The 20919-nt window shown below is 48.8% G+C and overlaps 1 protein-coding gene and 2 long non-coding RNA genes across 3 annotated transcripts in view; 2 read left to right on the top strand and 1 right to left on the bottom strand.

The window, feature by feature from the left end:
* Positions 1–2807: 2807 nt before the first annotated feature.
* LOC109143282 lies at positions 2808–12600 on the top strand. The gene is made up of 7 exons (XR_005603691.1): positions 2808–2969; positions 3241–3578; positions 3935–4241; positions 4794–5533; positions 6366–6495; positions 7223–7360; positions 11537–12600. It is a non-coding gene; the product is annotated as an uncharacterized LOC109143282 (long non-coding RNA).
* On the bottom strand, positions 3216–3940 carry LOC120411362. Its single transcript, XR_005603692.1, has 2 exons — positions 3847–3940; positions 3216–3641 (listed from the first exon to the last, which is right to left on the bottom strand). It is a non-coding gene; the product is annotated as an uncharacterized LOC120411362 (long non-coding RNA).
* A 1392-nt stretch (positions 12601–13992) lies between the features above and the next one.
* Positions 13993–20919, top strand: part of SPEN (spen family transcriptional repressor) — a 65598-nt gene continuing 58671 nt past the window's right edge. The window contains 1 exon segment of the mRNA XM_039565951.1: positions 13993–14135. Coding sequence (XP_039421885.1) covers positions 14053–14135 — 83 coding nt within the window. The 5' untranslated portion in view covers positions 13993–14052.

Here is a 20919-nt window from a genome sequence, read left to right on the forward strand (position 1 = left end):
TGGCCATGTGCCGCAGTGTTGATAAAAGGGGTTTTGGTGTGGTTTGAGGTTTTTTTTGCTGACTGACTGTCCTGAAGCCGGTAGAGGGCAGCCAGAGCACGAATTCCTCCATCAGGCATGAAAACTCGACCTAAAAGCATCCCGAAGGGCCGGGATGCAGGGAAAGATGGACAGCCCCATTTCTGCATGTTATCCAAGATTCTATCGCTCTGCCAGTGGAAGCTTTTTGATCTTCTCTCAGTCCAGGCCTCAAACCAGCAGAAACGTTTCTCTGCGTGCCCAACATCTGTGCAACCGATGTTGCTGGTGCTTAGTGGTTTTGTTTGCGAGGGCGTTGCAAACCACGCAGAGAAACTTTTTAACTTTCTTTTTAACCGAAAGTGCTTAAAAAGCCACAAATCAAGAGCAGAAAATAGCAAGAGCATGTGAGATGATGTTTAATGCTTTCCTGATGGAAAATGGGAGCTGTAAGTAAAGAAAACAACCACCAGACCAGCAGCTCCTGGGTCACATACAACATCTCTCCAGCGTGTGCCGTCTTTATGAGTGAAGGGGTTAATGTTGGTTAATTAATCACATCAATAACTATTTCCTGATGACTCTTCCCCGTCTACAAAGCTTATTACTCAGCGTTCGTTAACGAGCATCTCCGGGCCATCAATCAGGTCATAACTTGCTTTAAACATATTTATAAATAAGTTGTGGTCTGTCCCAGTCACGTAAGTTGGTGGCTTTGGGTCCAGTTGGGTGGGAACTCCTTGTCCCATGCCAGGAAATTCCTGTGCTCCATGTCAGCTCTCACTTTCCAAAGCTTCTTGCACTGTGAGGAAAATCTGGCATCAAAATGATGCTAAAAAAGTAAAAAGATGTGGCAGTGGCCAAAGGGAGCAGGAAAAAGAAGGTCCAGAGGGCAAAGGGCTGCTTGCTTTTTGTAATATGGATATTTTTCCACGCAAGGTTTTTGGGGAGGATGGAAGTGCAACGCTGAGTGGTGTTTTGGATGTGTTATTGCAAGCTGCGCTACCCTTCCGCAGAGGAATGGTGGGAAGGAGTTGGGTATTTCCCCCTTGGAGCCTTCCAGGATGGGCTGTTGGCACTGGGACTGCGGAATTTTTGGCTGGAGGTAGGCAGGGAAATGCTTTTATTTACAGGCAGCCTTGGAGAAGGTCCTGGAAAGCAGGGAGAAAGGAAAGGCACTGCTGGAGAGTTTGGCAGCATGGTGAAGGGATGTGACGTGGCCAGATTTGGCGTGATTTTTCAGGAGTGGAGGGTGACAAGGGACAGGGATACATGGACACACGTAAAAGGCTGATTTAAGCCATCTTCTTCCCAGATAAAGGGAAAAGCACTATGAGCCGAGGTGCGGGGAGCACTGCTTTGCCTGAAAAGCCTCCCTCGGGAGGAGCTCGAGGAATTCTGAGCTGCATGCAGGAGATCCTGCAGGGGTGAGACTGCAGGAGCTGGATCCTGTCCCACTGCCGAGCAAACCCAGATTGGCTGCAATGGCTCAGCCTGTCCTTGGGCTTCTCACCCTGTCACGAGTTCTTCTGCAAGCACCCAGGTCTGCAAAAATAAACCAACCACATATCCTGCCTGGAAAAATAACATTTTGGGGCTCCAAAGCTTTGTGGAGTCCCCCCCGGGACCACCCAGGTGTAAAACCCACTCGCTGTCCCTCCTCTTGTCCCTGTAGCAGTGCCAAAGGGCAGCGAGGATCCCAGCGCTCTGAACTGCTCTGGCCCTTCCCTTGGCTGCTGCAATAGCCCCGTCAGCTCTTGCAATCCCTGTTGGCAGGCCGAGGAGAGCGGGAAGGACCTGGCTGCCTTCCAAGGAGCAGCAAATGCAAATATTTCCTCACTTCAGGCTGGGTGCGGCCCGCGGATAAAATTTCCTCGGGCTTTCCCAGCGAAGGCATCTGATATCTTGCTCTGCTGCGAGGCCAACTTGCTCCCAGGAATACAATGGTGCATCCCATAAAAAAACCCCAAAGGTTATCTTTTTACAACTCAAAGGACTGCCCGATTTTTTAAAAAGAGGTTTTGAATTGAAGAAGGAGCTGCCAGGCACAGCTGTAGTGGTTTTAAATTAGTGGTTTAAGTGTTGTTTCATTTAAAAAAAAAAAAAACCCTTTTTGCAGGTTTCTTTGGAAAATGGAAGATTTATAGTGTGGCACAAGGAAAGTGGGATGATAGAGGGGCTGGAAAAGGTGCTGGGAACAGGGTTGGGTGCTGGTGATGGTTTTTCTCAAATAAGATAGAAAGAGCTGCAAGAAAACTGGGTTTTTCCTTTGGAGCCCAGGTTAATGGCAGCCACATCCCAGCCGGCTCCCTGCAGCGTTGTTCTTCCCCATAGAGCATTCAGACTTATTTTCTGCACTTTCCTGTCTTTGACACAGCCTAAAAAAATTATATTTCTTAAATGAAAAGCAGTCTGATCCTGCTGATTCTGGGAGAGACAAAAACCAGCAGGGATTATAGCAGGAACAGCCCAAGTCTGGATTTCTCCAGCTCATGCAGCACAGGTGGGATATATACATATACATATATATATATGTATGTATTTTATATATATATATAACTGTATGCTAATATTCTCCTTTTTTCCCAATTTTCCTGGCAAAATGGAACCACCCACTGCCACACTGTAGTTTTAAAACACATTGGTTTTGATAGCAGGAGGGGAAAGGGATGAGGTGAGTGCGCAAGCGCGTTACCAGGCTGCGAGTGCTACACTGGCTTCTTTATAAAATAAAGGATAAAAAGCCCAACCCACCCTATTTCTGAAAACAGATGCATAGCACATGCCTGCGAGCAGCGTTTTGCTATTTCATGTCCCAGATTTCCTTCATTGTATCAGTGATTACAGCATCCTGCAGCCCTGTTTCCTGAAAATTACCGATTTTCACCCAGATTTGGCTTTGAGTGCATCAAGTTATATCTTTATTTTGCTGGAACGTCCACTAGAGCAGTGTGAGTGAGGTGTTTTATTAAAATAAAAACATGGATATTTTTCGAAGAGGTTATCCCCTTTGTCAAGGTGGATTATTGACCTCAGGGATTTATCACTGGTGTAAAGAAGTGGAGAAGGACGAGGAATAAATATATATAATATAATAATATATCCCTTAATTCTCAGTGCGGCTAAACTTTTCCTCACAGCCAAACTGGGGAATATGCTTTAATCTCATTTATTGGATTGCTTCATCTGAGTATGGATTTTTATTTTTTTTTTTTTCTGAAGCGATCGGGCTCTAGACGGGGAGTTAAGGACAAAGTGTTTCGTGAGGAAAAAGAGAAATCCCTGAAGAAAAAAGAAAAAACGAGGAGGAAAAGGAGGGTTTGGGCTGACAAAAGGCGGCGCCGGCCGGGGCTGCCCCTCAGGCGCTGCCCCCCCGCGCTCGCTTCACAAAATGGCCGCCCGGCGGGGCCGCAGGAGCGCCACTGAGGCGACAAAATGGCGGCGGGCGGAGAGCGGGGGGAACGACGGGCGAGGAGCGGCGGCGGGGTCGGAGCGGCACGGGCACGGCGGAGGGGCTCTGATCCTGTGTGAATCCCCTTCGGGCGGGCGGCGAAAGAGTTGTGGGTGAAACCTGACATTCTTCTTCTTCTTCCCCATCCCTCCTGCCCTTTTCTCCTCGCCTCCTGTGAAAAAGGATGTGAAAATGGCCAGAAATGGCGCATTTTCATTCAGCCATGGCAGAGCCCCCGGTTTTCTCCCCTCACCTCAGGCCACCGCTGCCTCACCCCTACTCCCCCCCGGTCCCCCAGTGTTACCCTTAAAATGTTATTTTATCCCTCACAGCCAAAGGTTTTTGGCCCAGAATTGCGCTTTCCACACGCCACTCACCCTCCCCTTCATCATCACCACACGCACGCCCAAGGTGGGTAGTTTTATGCCTAATTCTCTGCTTTTCCACCGCTTTTGTCCTTTGCAGGGGTTGAAGCCGCCATCTCCCGCTCTCTTCACGGCATGGAAAATCCCCAAAAGTGCTTAGGGGAAAAAAAAAAAAAACCAAACCACCAAGAAAAAAAAAAGTCCCAAACGCCCGAGGATTGATTTATCATCGGAGCCGGAGTGGTGTGGGAAGAAGCCATCGCTGCTCGCCTGCTCCCCACAACAGTTTGCCCGCCATTCGCTTAATTAAAATCATATATTGGTGTGATCAGACGTGGTAATACCATTTAAAAAAAACCCCAAATCCCGTAACATCCACACGCTCGTTGTTGGAGGCTGCAGCCAAGGTACCACGCTTTTTTTTTGTTTTAAATATTTTTTTTAATGTTGCATTACCCTTTTTTCTGCATCATGGTGTTGTTACAGGCTATGACATTGCCTCTTATTTCTTAAAAGCTACGTCCCTAAAATACTGGGTTTTTTCCCATAGAATTGCAGATTTAGGCCTATACAGATGCTCTTTTATTTCAGCAGATACAGAAATACTTACATATATAAAAAATATAAATATATAAATACTGCTATATAATTCATATTTTTATAGATATGTCCTTTTCCCAGGGATTACTTAGAATATAAAATAAGCCCACACACTTAAAAACTATAATTTAATTATATATAATCACTGTAACTTTGGTCCGTATATATCTTCGATTTTATATACATGTATTACCTTTGTTTTCCTCCATTGGTTTCCTACTACAATGTATCCTAAAAGCAGGAGAAAAAATGCCACCAAAAATAAAAATAAAAGAAGAAGAATAACAAAAACCAACCCATCTCTTTTTTCACAGTCCATGATGGAAGTTTGTGCCTGAATGTTTTTATTTGTTCCACAGAGATGTAGATTTTCCTTGGGAGATTTGGGAAGGATTATTTTTTAATGAAAAAGAGGAAAAAAAAGACACCCAGAAAAAACAAAAACAAAACAAACAGTGAAAAAGAAACAAAAAGGAAAAGAAGCACAACAAAACCAAACCGCAGTAAGTGAAGCTGCAAATGCAACCGAACAGTCCGGATCAGACAACTCATTGCACAAGAAAAGAGGATAAATGGAACTGCTATGGCCGGCTTTGCTGTAGATCCAGGAGGAGGGATCAGCTCCTTTATCCCACCATCTCGCGCTCCAAACACCACCATTTTTTTTCTTTTTTTTTTCTCTCTCTCTCTTTTTTTTTTTTTTTTAATGTGCTTTGTTGGAGCGTTTTGTTTCTAGCCGAGGCGGCTGCACCATCCCCCGACCCGGGGCTGCCAGAGCCGCTCGGGGGCTTCACTTTTACAGAGATCTCTGTTTTTCCCCGGCCTTGTGCAATCCTCTCCCTTTTATTACAAGGGTTTTTTTTTCCTCTCCCCTCTGCGGCTATAAAGGTTTCTCTCTCCAGCTTGGCTGCTTATTCCAGAAGTTTCCACGGGGGCGGAGAGCCCCCACTGCGGCGCCTTTGCCGCAGCGCCGGGCAGGAGGAGGAGGATGCGGAGGATGCACCACCTCTCCCTGGCTGGGAGCCTCATTCCAAGCCTCTCCCCCTTGCTCCATTCGCCCAGCCTTGAAAACAGAGCGCTGGGAGGTGTTTGCAACTTGGTGGGTTTTGGGGGCTTTTTTTATTTTTTTTTTTTTCTAAATAAATGGAAAGCAGAGCTGTCGCTGATGGAGATGGATGAGGCAGGGCTGGCAGCGCCGCAGCCCTGCTCCGGCGTGGCCATGGCACCGATGGCATAAGTGACCTTTCCCAGGCACTGGGAGGGGGGATTCCCCCCCTGCCCCAGCATGCTCCTGCTCGGAATTCATTTTAAATAGCAGGAGTATTATTTTTTATTTTCTTTTCCCCCTCCCCTTTCTCCTTCACTGTTTTTTTTTTTTCTTTTCTGAAGCTTCCTCATGATCTTTTATTTTTGTCCTGTGTGTGTTTTGAATTGCGTTTTAAAATTGCCCAGCTGGAGACAAGGCTTGATTAGAGCTGGAACAATAGCTCCCTTTTATTAATAACGGGAAGGATTTACAATCGTACAGCACCTTCCTTGGAAAGCTTTCCAAACCATTTGCAAACACTCACAAATTTCAGATTGCGCAGCCCTTGGCTGTGAGGTGGGTAAGTATTTAAATGGTGCCACCACCCAAAATCACCTCGGTGGCAAACCTCCATTTCTGAGTGCTTAAAAAGATGACAAATTTGGTTTGGGTTTTTTTGGTGGGGGATGGTGGGGGGCTCGGGTGGGGTGGGGTGTGGGTCTGGCTAAAAGCTGTAACCTGAATCTGTAGATGCAGAGTATTTTCTGCGTCCTGGGAACTGGGCTGTTCTCCCTCCGACCACGTAGCTTTCCAGAGCTGAGCTGTGGATTTGCTGCATGTCAGTAAACATCTGCTTATGGATTTTTTAATTTTTTTTTTTTTTAAATCCATTCCCTTTTTGCAGTCCCCAAGTGACCTCCTGCAGCGCTGCCTTCACTGTAGTTCCACCACAGCTTTGCACTGGAGCACTAATGTGTGTCCCTGCGAGCCAGAGTGACCTTGCTGGGGGGGACTGGGCCCACCGAGTGATTCAGGTGCTCTGCTTTGATCCCAAATACCTGTACCCTGTTTTTTTCCAGCACATCCACTCATGCAGGGGGATGCTGCTGTTATGGGTTAAAGCTGTTTCATGCCTTATTTTTTTTTCCTCTGTGTTTTTTTGGGGGGGGGTTTGTTTGCCTTTTTTTTTTTTTTTTTTTTTTTTGGTCTTGTTGGTTTGGTTTGGTTTTTATTTCCAAGGGAAACAATGTATTGTTTATGTAACCCCCCTCCACAGCAGATCCCTACAAACCATGCAGGGATCCAGGAGTCACCCAGGCAGTGGGATCTGTTCTTGCCAGGAGCATGAGGGACAAGGCTCCAGCCATGTCTGCATGTGTCACACATGGGCCACACAAACCTGCAGTGTTCCTGTGGTTACTTCTGTCTGCAGAGCATGAGTGGGTCCCAGGGTTTCCCCTTCCCACTGCTTGCTGGTTCACAAAGGCTGATGCTTCTGGAAAAAGCTCTGCCTTGTGGCCTTTAAAATAAATAAATAAAGCGGCACTGCTGTGGATTAGTCATCCTTATTTTTGAAGGAAGCTGTTTGCCAGCGCTGTCCGTATCACGCATGTGCATGTGAGATGGGAACTCCAGAAGGCTGGTAATGCGCTCTGCTCGCTGCTCCTTGGAGCTCAGCCAGCCGGGCTTCATTGAGCTGTTCCTGGCAGGTGGAAAAACCGACAGTCCAGCTTTCCAGACCTTTCCCTCCTTTTTTTTCAGCGCTGGAATCTGCATTGGCAGGTGTGCAAATGTGGAGACTGTAACAGCAGCAAGTGAGGATGGATGAGCTGTTTTCTGGGGTCACGTCCAACTCCAGAGAAGAAACCGTGGTGATTTATAATTTTTTTCTTGTCTCTGGTAGGTTTTACTCTGAGCTCCACTGTATCTTGTGAGAAGACTGAGTTTGACCCTTTTGGCTACTAAAAATGGTTGTGTTTTTAAACCTCGGTGCTTTTTCCCTTCCCTGTGGTCATGCAGAAGAGCAGGCAGTGCAATTAAACAGTACGGCAAAGGGCAGCTCCCTCCCCCTTTCCCTTTCAAAAAATCCAGAGTTGTGTGTCTTGAACTGCTGCATAGGCAGAAAACATACAAAGCCCTTGTCAGCATTGTGCTGATGTGTGGCACATTAAAAAAAATACACACAAAAGGGGTGGGGAGAGCGGGTGCCTCCAGGGAGCAAAACTGTGGGGCCCCTTTCCCTCCAAGCCTACAGACCTACGTGAGATATTCTATTCCTCCTAATTTTGCTCTGGCAAAGGCAGTGGAGGTTGGAGGGAGTGTTGAACATCTTAAATTGTGTTGATGAAGATCAGGGTCCCCTTGAGTTATAGTTTTTTGTCTGAACTTTCTCCCGCGAGATGCAGCTGGTTTATTACTCCATTTCTCAAAGTCCTGCTCGCTCGCCAGGAATAAGGAAAATGCTTCTTTACTGGGTGTCATTTCTTTTGTTGTGTTGCAAAGGTAATAAAAAGCACCTGGTGCTGGTCTCTCCCAGGTCACACATGACTTGGAGGCACAGCTTCCCGCAGTCATTAGTGCACAGGGAGTGCTGGTGGTCGTTAGCCACCCTTAATGAGGATATCAGCATCGAGATTCCATGGATGCCACTGGCTGACCAGGCCCTGGAGAAGCCCCTTAGGAGAAATGATTTCACTGACTGGTTGCTGCAGGGATTTCTAGCACAGCTACGACTTTATCCTTTTTTTTTGGCCAAAATTAAGCACAGGGTGAGGATGAGGTGGCCAGGCCAGATTTCATACCCTGCTCCCTGTGGAAGAGCTGGTGTGTGAACAGTGGCTGTAGCTCCTGTGCCTAAAGCCTTGTTTGGAATAAGCCAGTGTGGACAGGGATTTGGATTTTATTCCCTCATTAGGGCTGTGATGGTTTGGAGATACACCTTGTACTCTTCATAGGCCTTTGCTGGCAGGGAAGTTTGGAGGAGCAAGAAGCTGCCTGTTGGGATGATTCCACATTTTTCAGGCTGGCACACCCTGTGGGACTCTTAAATTACTTTCCTTTGGCAGTTTAGGATAAACGAGTGAGAATTGCCTTCTGAATGCTGAACTTTTACCACCCTGAAGAGTTACTCGAGCTACATATGTGATATTTCCAAGCTAAACAAAACCTGAATTTCCAGTGCCAAAGAGCCATACAAACCTCCACTCCTCTGTACAGGAGAAAACCACGGTCCTCCAAACTTTGCTCTTAGCCCAAAGAGTTAAAAAAATGCAGTTTGAGATCTGCAGAGATGAAAATAAAAGCCAAAGGCAGACAAGAAACTTCTCCTGTGCCGCATTGAAGGAGAGGCTTTCGAGCGCAGCAGGTGTCAATGCGCAAACATTCTCTTTGTGCTTTCTCTGGAGTGAAGGAGTGAGAACTCCACAGACACGGGGTTGCTCCTCTTAATTTAAACACCCTCATGTTTCTGCGGTATCAAAATGGTGTTTGATGAAACCAAAGCTCAGATGGTGGTGGCTCAGTGGTTTTTTTGTGCTGGGTGTGCTGATCAGTCCAATGTGGAATGTGGGAAGAGCAGCCTGTAGTTTGCAGGTTTGGACTGTGGGGTTTGTGCTAAAGCCTTGTCCTGTAACATTTCCAGTGTAATTTCTGAGATTTTTTTAACCCCATTGCACAGAGGAAAAAATCACATCTGGATGTAGAGTTAGAACAACAATTAGGTGTTAAAAATGGCAAAGTATAGGATTCAGTGATCTCACCAGGCCTAGGGGATTTATATCCTTTGCAGTTGTCCTGTTTGGGTATCAAATCACATGGAACTAGGGATTTTTTATGTTTGTTTTCTTTGGTTTTCCCTTAAAATGCAATCTTTTGCAGCCTGGAAGGCCACAGTCCTGTCTAGTGATGAAAGCCCTGTGTTTGGGTAGAGCCCTTGTGAGGTGAGCAGACACAGCTCTCTGGCATGTGGCTGTACAGGAGTTTGAGGGCAAGGGAAGGCAGGGCAGAAGCTGGCACTGTGATATTCCTATTTTTTCCCAACAACAGGCTAAAAAAAGGTGTTATTTCTAATATATCTACCACACCATAAGCAAGAGTAAACTCTTGTGCAGTCCTATGTCGGCATATGGGTTTTGGTTGTGTGGCTCAGCCATCACACTGGGCTCTGCTGCTGAAGAAACCTCTGGTTCTTTGTAGTAAGGAATTTTAAAAACAGAAATGTGCTTTTATATAGAGATAAAAATGGGTTCAGTGTCAACTGAAGTCCAGGGGCCCCTGTATATTGGGGCTGTGGGATGTGACTGGTGCTAAGCCACTGGCTAAAATGGTGGCATGTTGTCGCAGCTCCCATCCCTGGCACTGTGGATAACAACACCACAGGGAAGAGCATTGGAAAATAAATTACTAAATTCTGCGTTTCAAAAATGTGAAGGGAGTTTTCTGCACAGAGTCATCTTATCAGGAGGATCTGGAGCACTAACCCTCAAAAAGAACTGAAATCAAGAGCTTTATTAATATAAATCTGTGCTTTGTGTTGCTTAAGGCTCCAGAACCCGGCTCCGTGCTCCAAGCGTTTTCAGCCCCTAAGCCAATAACCTCTTGGCAACAAATGGGCCTAAATATCAAACAGCACCAATTCCTTCTTGGAGAAAATGAGCATAAAGCAGAATGGGTAAGCAATAAAATTAGGCCAGTAATTCAGGCTGGCTTAAAAAGGAGATAAAAGCCTAGCTGCAAATTTGATACTCAGCTGCCATAGTGTTCTTTTAATAAATACAATCAATGAGCAGGGAAGGCACATAAATACATTTTACCCTGACAAAGATGGTGGCTGATGGAGCTGGTGTGCTCAAACAAAGGAACACTCTGATTGTTTCTTGGGGCTCTTTGCTGGGAAACCTCCTGCTTTTCTACAAAAAGCAAAGAAACTGGCTGTGCACTGGTGGTGGGGATAATCCTTGTGTGCCTGCTCGGATCCCTGTGAATCCTGGTTGATGTAGCCAGGGAGAGGTGTAATGTCTGCCTTTCCCAGTGCAACACACAGAGATGTTGCTGAGCCAGATGTGAGGGTACGAAGTTATGGCCTGAGCAAACAGAGCCCTGGTTGCTGTCCTTGTTCGGTATCTAATCTTTGCTTTTTGAAATGTTTGGTGAGCCGTCTTGGCAATGCGTGGCAGCTCCGCTGCTTGGGAAAGGCACAGTGTTCAAAATGGATAAACCTGCCTTTTGAAGCATTGTGCCTGCCCACTTCTATTTATTGCTGTTTCCTCTTCAAAAAGTGGCTGCTGTGTGGACCCCAAGGATGTTTTCTGCTTTTCCTGCCCCCTTTTTTTTTTTCCTTCAAACTGGAGAGCTGCTAACTTTATTAGCGCCTTATATGGCAGCCCCATTTTCTCACGCCTTTAATGGCTCTTTTGATGTGTCCTGTTCTTGCCTTGCTTTTCCTGACATGAACATGGTGTTCAAGCTGAGATGGGTTTATAACCTTCTCCCTCACTAATAAATGGCCTGGCACTTTAATCCTCTCCAAGCACCGATAAGAAACATTGAGATGTTTTAACTGTGGGGTTGGCTGAGATGTCCAGAGATAGCTGGGCTCTCGGCTACACCCTCCCAGGAGTAATTTAAATTGTTCCTTGCAGTGTGTATCCCAAAGGCCAAGGGCCATCGGGTCATGGAGAACAGCTCAAGTCCCCTTGTCCTCAGCTGTTTGGCCCCTGGGAAGGGCAGCACACAGGGCAGTGCATCCGTGTTTCACCCTGGGTGATTGTCATGCTGTCACTCGTGGCAGGACACTGGGCTGGCACAAACGTGTGTCCGTTCTACAGACACAGGGATGGTGTTGGTCTTTCATCACAGCCCCTCTGGCCTGCTGAGGGGAGGGTTATACCTGCTCTGGTCTCCAGCCTCAGTCTGTGTTCTTTGAAATCTTCGACTGAGCTGGAGGGATCTGGTTACAGCAGCATCGCTGGTGCGGCTGCAACTGGGAACAGTTTCCCTGCAAAGCACTTGAAGAGTATTGGGATGGTCCAGAGCTTTGTTTTGCGTCACCAGCTGGCCTTTGTGCTCCTCTTCCAGCTGGCTGTTGTGTACATGGAACCCTCCTGGCACTCGTCTCAACCCTCTCCTGTCAACAGTCGATGGCTTTGTTTGCGACAGCTCCCAGCCCCTGCATGTCCTGTGAGATGCCTGGGTGACAGCAGTGACTCTGTGTGAGATTCCCTGGAAGGACCTGGGAGCTGGTATGGTTTCCTCATGTCCCTCAGAGGTGCCACCTCAGCAAGGAGGAAGAACAATTGGAATTGCAGTTGCAGCAAGTGCACTCCATCAGAGAGGGAGAATTCGTCATGGAGAAGTTGTTTGATTTTTTGGCGGTCTTGTTTTGGGTTTTTCCTCTCCAAAATGGAGAGCCCGTTAAAGGCAGAGACACGTAGGAACTGCTCCTTGGGCTTCCCACCAGGTAAAATGGAAAGCTGAGCCCAATTCCACGCTGGAAGCACCAGTGAAGCGTGTTGGCAGCGCATTTTCTCGTGCACACGTGGCTCCATCACGTTTCAAATAATAGATGGTTTGCGTGCAAGGAGGTGTTGGGATTTTTAATTAATTAGTAGATCCCAGTTTGGCAGAGCCCATCATCACTGGGGAAACTGAGGCATGGGGCTGCCAAAGGATGGGCTCACAGCCACTGGAGTTGGGGACAAGGCTCGGGGCCACCGCAGATCGAGTCCACGTGCGTCAGAGATCTGATTAAATCAAGAGATTTGCACGTTTGTTAAGCCACTACAGCTCAGTGACTTTGACCAGTAGCGAGGTGGACTTGTTGCCAGAAGGTTACGGTATCCGGCCGGACTGGGTGGCAAAAGGCAGCTCTGACAAACAAAACGTGGGTTTGATCAATACCAAAACGTCATCAGGAGACTTTGGCCATGGAAAATACTGAACTATGGGTTTGTTGTGTGGTGAAAGCAGTGAAGGTTTCAAACACCAACACTCGTGGCTGTGGGTGTGTGTTTTATCCTGACCTCAAGCTGCTCGGAGTCTCACAGTGGGAACCGGTTGGGCATTTTCCTTTTAGGACATAGGTGTTTTTATCAGTGCAGTGGCATGTTTTGAAAAGGAAAGAAGATCTTGTTGGTTGAAAAGTGTCTAGTCCTGTGTTGCAGAGCTGGCGTGTAACAGGTCAGGCAACTAGCGATGGGTGATATTGGCAATTTCTTCACCCCATGTTAATTAACGAGCTCTGCCAACCCCCGTGGGGGAGCGGGAGGGAGTTTCTCGTGTGTGGTTTTCAAGGCAACGTGGTCTCTGTTCTGTTGGAGGAAGTGCCTCAGGACAACGTGGCCACCCGATTTGGTGGAGGAAGTGTCTCAGGGTGACACATCGTCCCTGTTTCGGCAGACGGAAGAATTTGGAGCAGCCGGGGGGATTTGGTGACCCCCCTGCAGCCCCCCGGGGGGTTCCTGTTGCTCTGACCTTTGGAGCCATTAGAGGTACCAGAGCGCAGGGCCCTTGCTGCCACCACCTCAATCAATTTTTCACTTGCCTGTCTGGTGGGCACGGCCTGGGTGTGCACTCACCTGGGGATGAAGGTAGTTTGTGGCCCAGGATTTTGAAATCCTTATGGTATTTAGGGGAGCTGTAGGTTTGGAGGTCAGCAGGGGCCCCTGGCTGGGTGAAGCCCCTTTGAGCTGTGCCAGTGGGACCTTGCCCTTGCAGGGCAACCCATTCTGTCTCTCACAGCCCCCCATTACAACTCCCCCAGCCCAGCATTACTAGTGTCCCAGTGCCCCGTTTCTCACAGCCCCCCATCACAACTCTCACAGCCCCACTACAATTTTTAAAGCCCCCTGTAATGATCCTCACAGCTCCCCAATGCGACTCAGAACCCCCCGTTATGTCTGAGTCTGTCATTAACTCGCACAATCCCAAATCCCTCATCCCCCCGTTTCTCACACCCCCATAGCCCCCGCCCGCCCCGCGCACGCGCAGTCCCGCCCCGCCCCCCCGCACGGGGCGTTGCGCGCTCTCGCCCCGCCCCCTCTGCCAGCCCCGCGGCGCGCGCCCCGGGGCGCAGTGCGCCTGCGCGGGGGCCCCCGTGTGGCGCTGCGCGAGGCGCGGGCAAGGGAAGGGAAAAGGGAAGGGGAGGGGGGGAGAGCGAGCGAGCGAGCGCGGCCGGGCCGGCGGAGCAGCGGGAGCGCGGGGGGGGGGGAGGAGGAGGAGGAGGAGGAGGAGGAGGAGGAGGAGGCGGCGGCGGCGGGGGCGCCGCGCTGCCGCTGCCGGAGGAGGAGCAGGAGGAGGCAGCGGGAGCGAGCGAGCGGGCTGCGCGGCGGGGGGAGCCGGCGAGGGAGCGCAGCCGCGGCGGAGAGCGAGCCCGGCGCCCGGCAGCCGGCCCGGCGGGCAGGGGGCCCCCCCGGCGGGGATGGTGCGGTCCGGCGGCCGGTGGCGCTGAGGGCGGCCGGGCCCCGCGGCGGAAGGGGCGGAGGGCGAGGCGGAGGCGGCGGCGGGCGGCGAGCGGCGGCCGGCGGCGCGGCGCGGGGGCAGGCGGCGGCCGGGAGCCGGGGCACGGGCGGCGGGCTCGTCCCGCGCCGCGCAGCATGGTCCGGGAAACCAGGCACCTCTGGGTGGGCAATCTGCCGGAGAACGTTCGCGAGGAGAAGATCATCGAGCACTTCAAGCGGTGAGTGGGGAGCGGCGAGGGGGGCCCGTCCTGCCCGATCCGCGGTGTGGGGAAAAACGAGGGGAAAAACGTGGGAAAGGGGGGGAGGAGTGCGCAGGGACGGCGGTTCCCGTGGAGAGGAGGAGGAAAACAGCGCTGTAAATAACCCGCGCCATGGCGGGATCGGCGGCGCGGCCGGAGCGGGGAAATACAAAAATGGCTAAAAATGGACCCGAAACGACGGAGCAGCAGCGAGTGGGGCTCGGCGGTCAGCACGGAGCGGATCCCATGCCGAGGATGTCGGGAGGCAGTGCTGAGCCTGGCCGACGTGTTTTCCATTCCTTTTTTTTTTTTTTTTTAAATTATTCAACGCTCGGACTTTTTTCTGTTTATTTTCGCCCATTTCACTGCGTTTCCCTCCCACCTGGAGCTGTGGAGGATGCTGCGTGTCCTCCCGAGGTGCAGCGAGCTGTGGGAACCGAAGCGCCTGCAGCTGCGAAAACGTGACTCTGGGAAAAAAAAAAAAATCACACAAACCCACGGAGAAAACACAGGATCCTGCACGCGGGAAGCGCTCTGGACTCCTTATATCGTGCTGGGTTGTTTTTTCCTTTTTTTTTCTTTTTTTTTTTTTCTTTTTTTTTTTTGTTTTTTTGTTTTTTGTTGTTGCATAGGTTAATCCCACTCATAAGGAAGTAGTAGCTGTTTGCATGGTTGTGTTTTTTTCCTCCTCCCTCCGTCTTTCCCTGCGAGGAGGAGGAGGAGGAAGAGGCTTTTCCCCCGCCGCCTCAGCAACACCTTTTTCCTGTGGAAATGCTCTCAAGTTGATGCACCGCACGCTGGAAGCTGTTTTTTATGAAGAAAAAGAGAGTAATGAGCCCTGCTCAGCTCGTGGCCCCTCCAGGCGCTTTGCTTTAATCCCACCACCAGCAGAAAAAAAAATGGATTTTGAAGCTTCCTTTAATCTTCCCGTGCTGGAAAAATGATGGAGCGTCCTTAATAATGAGTCACCATGGGAAAAATAGATGCGGTGACACCGAGGGGGAAAAAGGAAGGTACCGGCGCCTCTTCCCTGGTTTCTGGTCGTCTGTTGTGGAAGGACTGAGGGTCTGGCATCCCCCTCCATCCTCCTGGCCCGAGCTGCTGCAGCAGCCAAATCCCATCTCCGCATCCTCCTCGCTCTGAAATTGCCCTGTTTTAATCGAGCTGCTTCTTTTTTCACCATTATTATCCCCCTGAGCCCAGAATTCGCCGCTTGGTCCGTGCCAACGCGCAGGATGGTGGATGTGTATCCAGGGTGGTTTGTCGTGTCCCTCAGTCCGGGTTACGTGACCCAGTGCTGTACAAAGCCAGGTTTTGGGGGAAAAAGCTCGCTCTAGGGTTACTTGGTTAATTCCAGCCGTAACTAGCTGTGGGAATAGGCACTCCATAGTGGAAATCTGACATTCCTGGGTTTTATTTTGTCCAGTCCCACTCCTTTTATAATATGTATTAAAGCAGGGAAAAAGTTGCTATGGTAGTGTTGCTTGGAGATGGATGGGAAAAATGGCAGGCGCTGAATTAATTACCTTTTTTTGGTTGTTTTCACCTCGGCAAGTTGCGATCGGAGGTTTGGGAAGGAGATTTGTAGCCAGGCATTTCTCCCTGTTTTTCCAGCGTGATTTTTGCCCGGGATTTGTGTGTTTGGGTGAGGCTGATCTCACGCCAGTAAACACAGTTAAAACACGCTTCAGCCCTTTGGCTGCAGGTACTAAGCTGGGGGGAGGGAGTGACACGCCGCCTCCGAATGCTGCTGGGGTGTAACCACTGGAATATTTGTGGCTGGAAAAGGGGTGAGGGGGTGAGCGCGGAGCCGGGTCCGAGGCTCGGTGTGTAGGTGCTGTAGGTGGACAATGGAGCAAGGCTTCCTTTGTATGCCCGTGCTCGCCTGGGGGAAGGGACACGCGCTGCACAAGGATTGCACGGCGTGGTGGGTTTATCCAGAGGGAAGGAAAGCGGCTGCCCGGCCATGGAGGTGGGATGGGGAAGGCTCCCTCCTTGGAAAGGACTCTGCAGTTGGGAGAGAAAGTCTTTTCGGATGGAGCGGGGCTTGGCAGAGCCCAGTTCCCACCCATCCCCCAGCCTGGGAATAGGGCGAAGCGCGTGCGGGGAGGCTGAGCCATGGGAGCGGGGCAGGGTTTGGGGGAAATACCGCCTAAAATCTCAACTGGACTGCGGCCGGGAATCGCCTTACCCCCGGAGCCTCTGTGCAACTCACCGGGGTGTTTGTTTTTCCACTCTGCTTGGGAGATACTGTCCTTCCCAGATGGAAGCCCGTTCGCAGGGCTGTTGCAGTCTCTGCTGGGGGCGAGTTTGAGAAACAACCACCTTGTTTCCAAAGAAGAAAAATTCAGAGAAAGCTCCTAAAACTTACAACCCGGCGGGAGTGCGAAGGGTTTTTCCCCCCTTCACTTAACCACGGACTGTGGGAACCTTGCTTGGCTTTGCAGCCTCACAAGGAATTCTTTTAAGGGATGAATTAAAAATTTTGAAGAAATATGTTTTTATTCTTTTTCCCCAAATGCTTCTGATCGGTTTGCTTAGTTTAGTTAGGTGAATGGAAATAACACTCCCTGCTGTGAATTCTTCTCTCAAATTAGAGAATACTGAAGCTGGTCTCAAGAAGCACTCTCTTACATGAGCAGTGCTATTTTTTTCCTCAGAAGCCCTTTTTAAAATCTGTTTCCTTGATATTGAAGGGGATTGCAAAGGAGAGATTTTCCATGCATTTAAATACATTGAAATTGTCTTTCAGTTTCTTAGCCAAATACTCCCTTTTTAAAAACTTTTTGCTCTGTATTTCCTTTCAACTGAGCTATTTAGGACCCTGAAATAGAAAAGCAACCAGTGCCAGGATTGGAGATCCACTGTTGAGGTGGAATAAGTAACAAATCTGAGTTAGGATCTGGGAGATGTGAGCTCGGGGAAGTGGTGGGAGCAGTGGTTTGGGTTCACCTAATTAATGCTGGAAAAAAACCCGTCGTTCACCATCACTGAAACAGATGCTCGGCAGCTTGCAGAACAAGGCGACTAAATATAGTAACAGTTGTCCCCAACACAAGTGCTACCCTTCCATATTTTTTTTCCTCCCTGTGTTTTCTTCCAGTTATCTGAAAGAACATGGCTTTGTCCCTTTATTGGCCTTTTAAAGGGAAAAGATGTGTAAAAGCCTCCTAATGATGGACCATGTGACTGTCGTGTGCAATCTCCTGTGCTGGGGGAGAATGAAGGCATTCACAGTGGCAACCAAGTCCAGGAGAAACCCTGGATTTCAGGAAACAAATGTGCTCCCTGAAAATCAACCGAAATACATTGCAGATCAGGGCAATCTTGGAGGTGATGAGTAACTTCTCAGGGTTTTTTTGGGGTGGGAAATAGGCTTTGTGTGGCTTAGCCATGTTCCAGTGTCTGTCTCTCAGGAGATGCTTTGGATACCTCCTGGAGAAGTGGCTGGCATTTAAACACAACTGTGAAAAAAAACCTACCATGACAGCGAGTGTCTGCTTGTTTTCAGTAACTGCTAGAGAATATTTGGTCAGTTTGTGAGGAAACGTTTTGTCTTGACGGCTGGGAGTGTAAATTCAGCCTGGGAGGGTGGAATCTGTTCCTTCTGCTCTGTGTCACCGCTGTGGACTGAGGTGGTGTAGGGGAATTTTGGTAGCTCTGGTGCAGGCTGTGACCTGGCAAGAGCGGTGATGGCTGCTGCTGGTGTGGAACACTTGGAGGAAAAACTTGCCACGTCAAGGTCTTGCAGTGCCCTTCCATGGGAACTGGCTTGAGTTTTCTAGTAAAGCTCTTAAATGGGTTCCCTGGCTTTTTTTGGTGGTCATTGATTAATAAGTCCTTGGATATCACTTGGGATGCAAACACAGGAATGTTTATCCTAACTCAGTTCAGCCTGTATAGATCCAGGTATATTTCTATTGTAGGAAAATACAGAAATAAGGCCACAGAAGGAACTGTTCCTGTTTTGTCTCTCGATTTGTGTCACTTTAGGTATTTTCACAGATGAGGTACTGCCCTTTCCAGCTCAGAGCTGTAAAGGAGGGAGAGGGTGGAGTTTACGCCTGGGCTTTACTGGAGTGATGTCTGGAATAATGGGCAGCATCAGAACTTGTTTGTGCTGGTTTTATAAACACTTCCAGTAATGTAATCCAGAGACCATGGTAGGATGTTTGGTCAGGAGATTGGGCAGGGGGATTAAAAGAATTGCCCAGAATCATAAGGGGAGTACGTGAGGTGAGTTCTTCCACTTGGTTCCAGTGAGAGTCCACCTTGTGCAGGGCGTAGGTTGGTCAGTCAGGTGGCTCTTTGGGGTTATGGTGGTGCTGGTTCTGGTGGTGGTTTTCCATTAGGTCTGTAATAATTCTATTCCTAATACTGGTCCACAAGAGCCATAAAGCAGCGCAGGCATCACCTCGGTGGCATCCCAGCGCGTTACCCAGTGGTGTCTGTCTGCAGCTGCCTCCTGGTTCCCCCAGGCCGAGTCACAGAGGTGGGTCCCGAGCAGGCTGAGATCCATGGCCGCTCAGGATTCTGCTCTTTGCCTGCGCTTGAGGTGGCAGCTGGTTGACGCCACACTGGCCGAGGAAATGGCTGGGTAATTATTTCAAAGAAACTTAATGAAAAGCCACAAAGAGTGTAGATTTGGACTAAGCTTCTGTCAAGTGGTTTTATACACTGAGCTGTGGTAGAAAGATAAGTTGATGTCACTTGGTCACAAAATTCTGTCATCTGCTGAGCCTGGCTGGCATTGTTTCTTCTCTGAAGTTTCTTCAAAGGTCCAGGCTGCATTTAGTTGTGATTATTTGTGATTTGATGTGAACAGCTTCTATTGTCGCTGAGCCGCTCAAGAGTGATGTTGGCTTTTGGTATTTCTTGCCCTTATTGTAAATTCCTTTGGTACAACAATAAAATAATCCCTTCAGAGTACAAGAAAACAGATTCACATGTTGAGAATTTACCAGTCCAGCGAGGCAAACAAAGGTATTAAATCCATTCATCAGGTCAGAACAGGAGATGAATAAAGGCTTAAATTCACTTTGTGATAACCTCGTTGACTGTTTTTTTATTCCTCCTTGCTTTTCATAGGCCAGAAAGTCATGCCAAGTTTCCTGGCAAATGACCTTATTGACGTCTTAAGGTGTGTCCAAAATTAGGTCCTTGTCTTTGCTGAGGGCGAAGAGGCACTCACTGGCTTTCCATAAAAAAGGAAGTAAATATCCAGATTAGTAGAAGGCAGTTGCAGATGTTGGATGAGGTGATGAGTCAGGGTGGACCTGGGGCTCCTCGGGAGCTTTGTTTTTGTGAGCTGATGTGTCATAGCTGCAGCTTGTCTTGCTGTTGTAGTGGTTTCACGCTGCTGTTGGGTTGTGAGGAAGAGGAGGAGATGCCCTTTTGCATGTGAAGGGCACATCAGAAATAGCAAACACTGAAACAGTCTTCTGAGGATGTTTGCAAAGGGGTAGAACTGAGGGTCAGCCCTCCTGGCTGCTTTTAGGCTGCTGAAGGTTTTGGGAGAGTTGCTGGATGTGAGTTGTGGAGCTGCCAGTGGGTTAGATACACTCTGGATTTCTAGCTACCAAAAATAAGAACCAGTGAGATATTTCACTTGTGTTTTTATTAAGTTCATTGAACTTGCTGAGGTCTGAGAATGCCCTGAAACTGAAGACTGCAAGGACAAACATTCCTAAACAATGAACTGAGGAATAAACTAGAAAAACAATTGCTCTCCATAATAAGATTTGGAGTTTAGCTGCATCTTCGGCATGCTGATTTAGGAATCTTGTGGGAGGAACAGGAACCTGAGGATGGAAATTCACTGTGTACAACCAGCCTTGCTGCTTTCCTTTGCTCAAGTCTTTGACTCCTTGGACAGTTAATGAAAATCAGACAGAAGTTGCCTTCTTCATCACCCAGGCTACAAGTCAGCAGTGTTTCCCACCTGGTGATTGTATGCACACACTCATATGGAGGTTTCACCTTTCTGCCTGGGGAGTAGTGGCAGTTCAGATCCCCCGAAACCCATCTCCATCACTGCTCTGCGGCAACACCTTCAGAGGTGATGAAGGCTTCTGGACCATGAATAAAACACAGCAACTGCTTTGGTTTGTGCATTTCCGTAGTTATTGTTTAACCTGCTGACACTCTGTAATCGTCTCCTGCAATCTGTAAAATCCTGCAGTGTGAAGATAACATCCTTCAGTAAAAGAGTAAACATTGTTCCAGGCTTTTCATAAATATGCCAGATAGATCTAGGGCCTGCTGCAGTCTGATCTGTCAGGAAAGACTGAAGGCAGCACCTCTGAATTTGGTGGAAACAACATCCTTCCTGGGATGGATTTTTTGGAAGTGCATTCTGTAGCTGTTGTGTGTGGCTGGCTCTGGGCTAGAGTTTGTGTGTCTGCCTTGTGCGAGGTCCAGACCTTCGTGGCGACTTGGGTGAGAAGGAGCAGAGTTTGGATGTGAAAAGAACATCAATTTTCTGCTCAGACAAACTGATCGTGGGAGGAGAGCAGCAGTCTGTCGCAACAACCGTGTTCTGGTTAAAGGCTTGGACATTTTTAAGAACAAAAGGGAGCTTTTTTTGCTTCCTTTCTCTTCCTCTTTTTAATTAGATTCAGCAACTTAAAACTGAAAGTACTTTTTTTGTATAAGCGCACTTAGATCTGGAGCATGGGCTTCCGCATCTGATCAGAATGCCCTGAGCGTGCTCTCATCTCTTCCCTGAAAAGCCAGAGAAGTCCAAATGTCTCTGGAAGGAGGG

The sequence above is a fragment of the Corvus cornix genome, chromosome 27 (genome assembly GCF_000738735.6).
Source record: "Corvus cornix cornix isolate S_Up_H32 chromosome 27, ASM73873v5, whole genome shotgun sequence".
Lineage (NCBI taxonomy): Eukaryota > Metazoa > Chordata > Aves > Passeriformes > Corvidae > Corvus > Corvus cornix.